At 48.2% G+C, this 3,419-nt stretch overlaps 1 protein-coding gene across 1 annotated transcript; it reads right to left on the bottom strand.

The window, feature by feature from the left end:
• Positions 1–285: 285 nt before the first annotated feature.
• NR0B1 (nuclear receptor subfamily 0 group B member 1) lies at positions 286–2,582 on the bottom strand. Its single transcript, XM_048929770.1, has 2 exons — positions 1,752–2,582; positions 286–820 (listed from the first exon to the last, which is right to left on the bottom strand). Exons 1-2 carry the CDS (start codon positions 2,296–2,298, stop codon positions 576–578), a joined length of 792 nt encoding a protein of 263 aa, XP_048785727.1. The 5' UTR covers positions 2,299–2,582; the 3' UTR covers positions 286–575.
• Between the last annotated feature and the right edge of the window lie 837 nt (positions 2,583–3,419).

Genomic DNA, 3,419 nt, shown 5'->3' with positions numbered 1-3,419 from the left:
GTTTCATTAAATCTCAAAATATTCATAATAAACACATCATGCATGTTCTTAAATACTCCATATATATTTAAATTCTGTTAAAGTCAACTGGAGCAGCTCACCAACTCTTTGGAGCCAGTAATGGAAATATGAGCAGAAGTGACCACAGTACTCAGTATCCCAGTAACCCTGAAACAAGCCAAGTAAATGGTTTGTTCATTCCTATTTCTGCATGGTAGCCATGTTTAAAATGTAAACCTTGACTAGCTTTTGTTTTGAAAAAACAGGTATTACTCACCTCGAACATACAATGTAATATGTACGATCTTTATTCATAGACATGGTAAAAGAATAGCCAGTTGACTTCAGATGTGAACATTCTTCGCAACATTAAATCTTATTCTGATGACTTTAATAATCTTAATGCAAAAACACCGTGTTTAATAAAAATTCCAGAACTTAAAGACTATTTTATTATTGAATACAAAAATACTATCTATGTAAAAACAATAAGTTAGTTTATTTACAGTACTTTACACTATTCTGCTCTTAAGAGTTCCTCTGCACTGGATTTATTTTCGTTACTTTACACACCTTTATAATTTTGCACAAAGCATTTCCAAAAGCATGTCATCCATGTTCACTGATCCAATGATGGGCCTGAAGAACAGTTCGGCAATCACATTAGCGTTAATGGATCGTAACAAGGATAGAACAACATTCAGCTTGGCAAATCTGGCTTGGTCACCTCTGTGAATGAGTCTGACATGTTCATTTAGAGCTTCTTGTGCTTCCCTCTGCAGTCCTTCAATGTACTGTGTGCACTGCAGGCCAGGTAGATCTGAAAAGAGAAATAAGTTACTTTATTTACATATTCTTTGTCTACAAAACAACTTTCTTATTACTGAGTTATAACTGCAGTATAATAAGTAAGAGATCAGAGATTATGACACAAATTAAATTGTTAGAAGACTTCTTGTACCAAGAAGCAATGTGCCAAACATTACAGTGCAGTTCAAAATTTTATGCTGGTTTTCTGAACAATCAATACTCTTTTATTCAAACTCGAAACGCAGTATTTGCCAACATTAATTTAAACGGGAAAAAAATATTCACTGATAACAGAAACTTTCACTGAAAAATGAAGCGTAGAATCATAGAATGGTCTGGGTTGGAAGGGACCTCAAAGATCACCTAGCCCCAACCCCTCCTTTTCACATCCAAAATACTTTTGCAGAGACAAATGCAATCTGTAAACAGTAGAGATAAGAATTAAAAAAACAAACAAACAAAACCCGTTGCTTTTGTTTATTCCTACAAAAGTATTGACGTGTAAGGTATCCTTTGACAATGGTTTCTGAGGAGTTCCAGATGACAAGTGGCAAGAAGGGTAACTCCAGTAGGTGAAAAGTTAACTGGTGAACGATACGAGGGATGTTGAAGGGTTGAGAAAACAGTTTTGGCTTTTCACTCTGACAGCAGGAATGCAAAAGTGCTAGACACAGCTTTCAGGTGGCAGTGCTATCATTTTAAGTGCCACATCCAGTGCCAGCTGCCTTCCAGGTTAAAGAGCCGACAGGACAGCCTCTCCCTATCTATGTAGGAGGCTTCTGCTGTCTCCCCCCCGCTGAGAGTGGGAGAGCTGCCAGGCGGACACGGGGTCCCTCGCGGCTGCGGGCAGTGCGGGCTCCCCGCGCCCAGAGCTCCGCCGTCGCCACACACCGCCGCTTAACCCGCCCTCGGGACACCCCCGCAGCCCCTCCGCCACTCACCCGGGTTGAAGAGCACCGTCCCCTTGAGATAGGCGTACTCCTTGGTGCTGATGTCCAGGCTCCAGCATTTAGTCAGGAAGCCCTTGATGGCTTGGATCTCGCCGGCCGAGGGCGGGTGCTGCCGGCCGGGGGCCGGGGCGTGCTCGCCGTGCCGCCGGGTGGTGAGGATCCGCTGCAGCATGCTGGGCTCCGCGCTTTCCACCGTCTCTAGGTGCACCCGCTCCTGCGCTAGCCCCAGCACGAGCAGAGGCGCCCAGCAGCTACGGACCAGCACCAGCTGCTCGTCCAGGGGCAGCTCCTGGAAGCAGGGCACGTTCTGCACGAAGCGCAGCGTCTTCACCAGCACGGCCGAGGCCGCCTTGCAGGCAACCTGCGGGCTCTTCAGGGCCACCCTCCGCTGCGAGCCGCACGAGCAGCCGCGCCCCGCCTGCCCCCGCCGCGGCCCGGGCCCCTCGGCCGCCTGCTCGTGGCTCTTGAGGATGCTATAAAGGATGCTGCCGTGCCGCCGGCCGTCCGCGCAGCAGTGGCAGCGCTCCAGGCACGCCATGGGGCCACCCAGCCGCCCGGCCCGCCGGGAGATGAGCACTGCTCGCCCTCTGCCCGCCTCTTAACTTATTTATAGCCGGCGGCCGAGCGCGTCTGCCTGCGTGTCAGTGTGCGGTTCAGAGGGGGCAGACACTCTTCACTGGCTGGAAAAGAGAAAGAGGAGGGGAATAATAAAAAGAGTAAGCCCTCCTCCTCCTTTCCTGACACGGAGGACTACGACTGACAGGAGACAGCGCGTCCCGCCCGACGCGAAATGGCGCCCGACTGCCCCGGGGCTTGGGGCGGGGAGACTGGGGCAGTGGGGCGGCGGGGCAGCGCTCTTGCTTCAGAGGGTTCCTGCGAGTGGCTGTGCTGCCTCACGGGATTAATTATCAGCTCAGTACTGCTGTGAGGAAGCGAGAGGTGTGTCTGCCCAGCCAAGGAATGGGGCTGGAGGTACTGGTGGGGCTTTTCAGGGTGCCCTGAGGCTGGCACCTCTTTTCAGTTCTGTGAGTGAAACGATGTGGATCATCCATAAAGCTGTCCCGAGTGGCATTCCCTTCCTGTGCTCTCTAGTACATGGCCCATCCTCCTGATCTCATGATAGATATGTTCCACCCATTTACCTAAAACATTTTCTTCAACTTACACCTCCACTTTTCCGAAACCCATCTTGTCATGGTTGCATATGGACTCCAAAATGAGGAAAATACCATAGCATGCTTTCATATTTACCCAGCTGGGACTGAAGAATAGTGATTGCCCAAATTTGACATTGCTCTTGAATGAAAAGTACATTCACTTTCTCAACTGACTATCTATGAAGAAGTTGGTGTAGCAGAGTGCAATACTCCCTACAGTAAGTGGAGGCTCACATCTTTGTGCTTCATGGGCCAAAACAGAAACATTTTAAGTTTAATGTGAACTGGAAGAACCTTGGCACAGTTTTAGAGAAAGTAGCAAGTTGCAAGCAGCTCTCTGTACCTGCTCCATCAATATCAGTAGGAAGGGATGTTTAAATCATCTTGAAAATCCTTTCAGTAAAATTATGCCGGTTTATTAAGCAATACTGCTGAGTGCTTTGACTTCTTAGAAATTTTAGGCCAGATCTCAGCAATTTCCCTGTGTGAAGCTAGTGCTACT

The sequence above is a fragment of the Lagopus muta genome, chromosome 1 (assembly GCF_023343835.1).
Source record: "Lagopus muta isolate bLagMut1 chromosome 1, bLagMut1 primary, whole genome shotgun sequence".
Classification (NCBI taxonomy): domain Eukaryota; kingdom Metazoa; phylum Chordata; class Aves; order Galliformes; family Phasianidae; genus Lagopus; species Lagopus muta.
Note: the sequence above shows the minus strand (reverse complement) of the source record. Positions and strands in the feature narration are given on the sequence as shown.

Excerpts from the sequence above, each read along its gene's own strand:
- NR0B1 (XM_048929770.1), bottom strand. The coding sequence starts at position 2,298 with ATGGCGTGCCTGGAGCGCTGCCACTGCTGCGCGGACGGCCGGCGGCAC. Across the intron at positions 821-1,751 it reads GACGGTGCTCTTCAACCCGG|ATCTACCTGGCCTGCAGTGC; the intron begins GTGAGTGGCGGA and ends TTCTCTTTTCAG.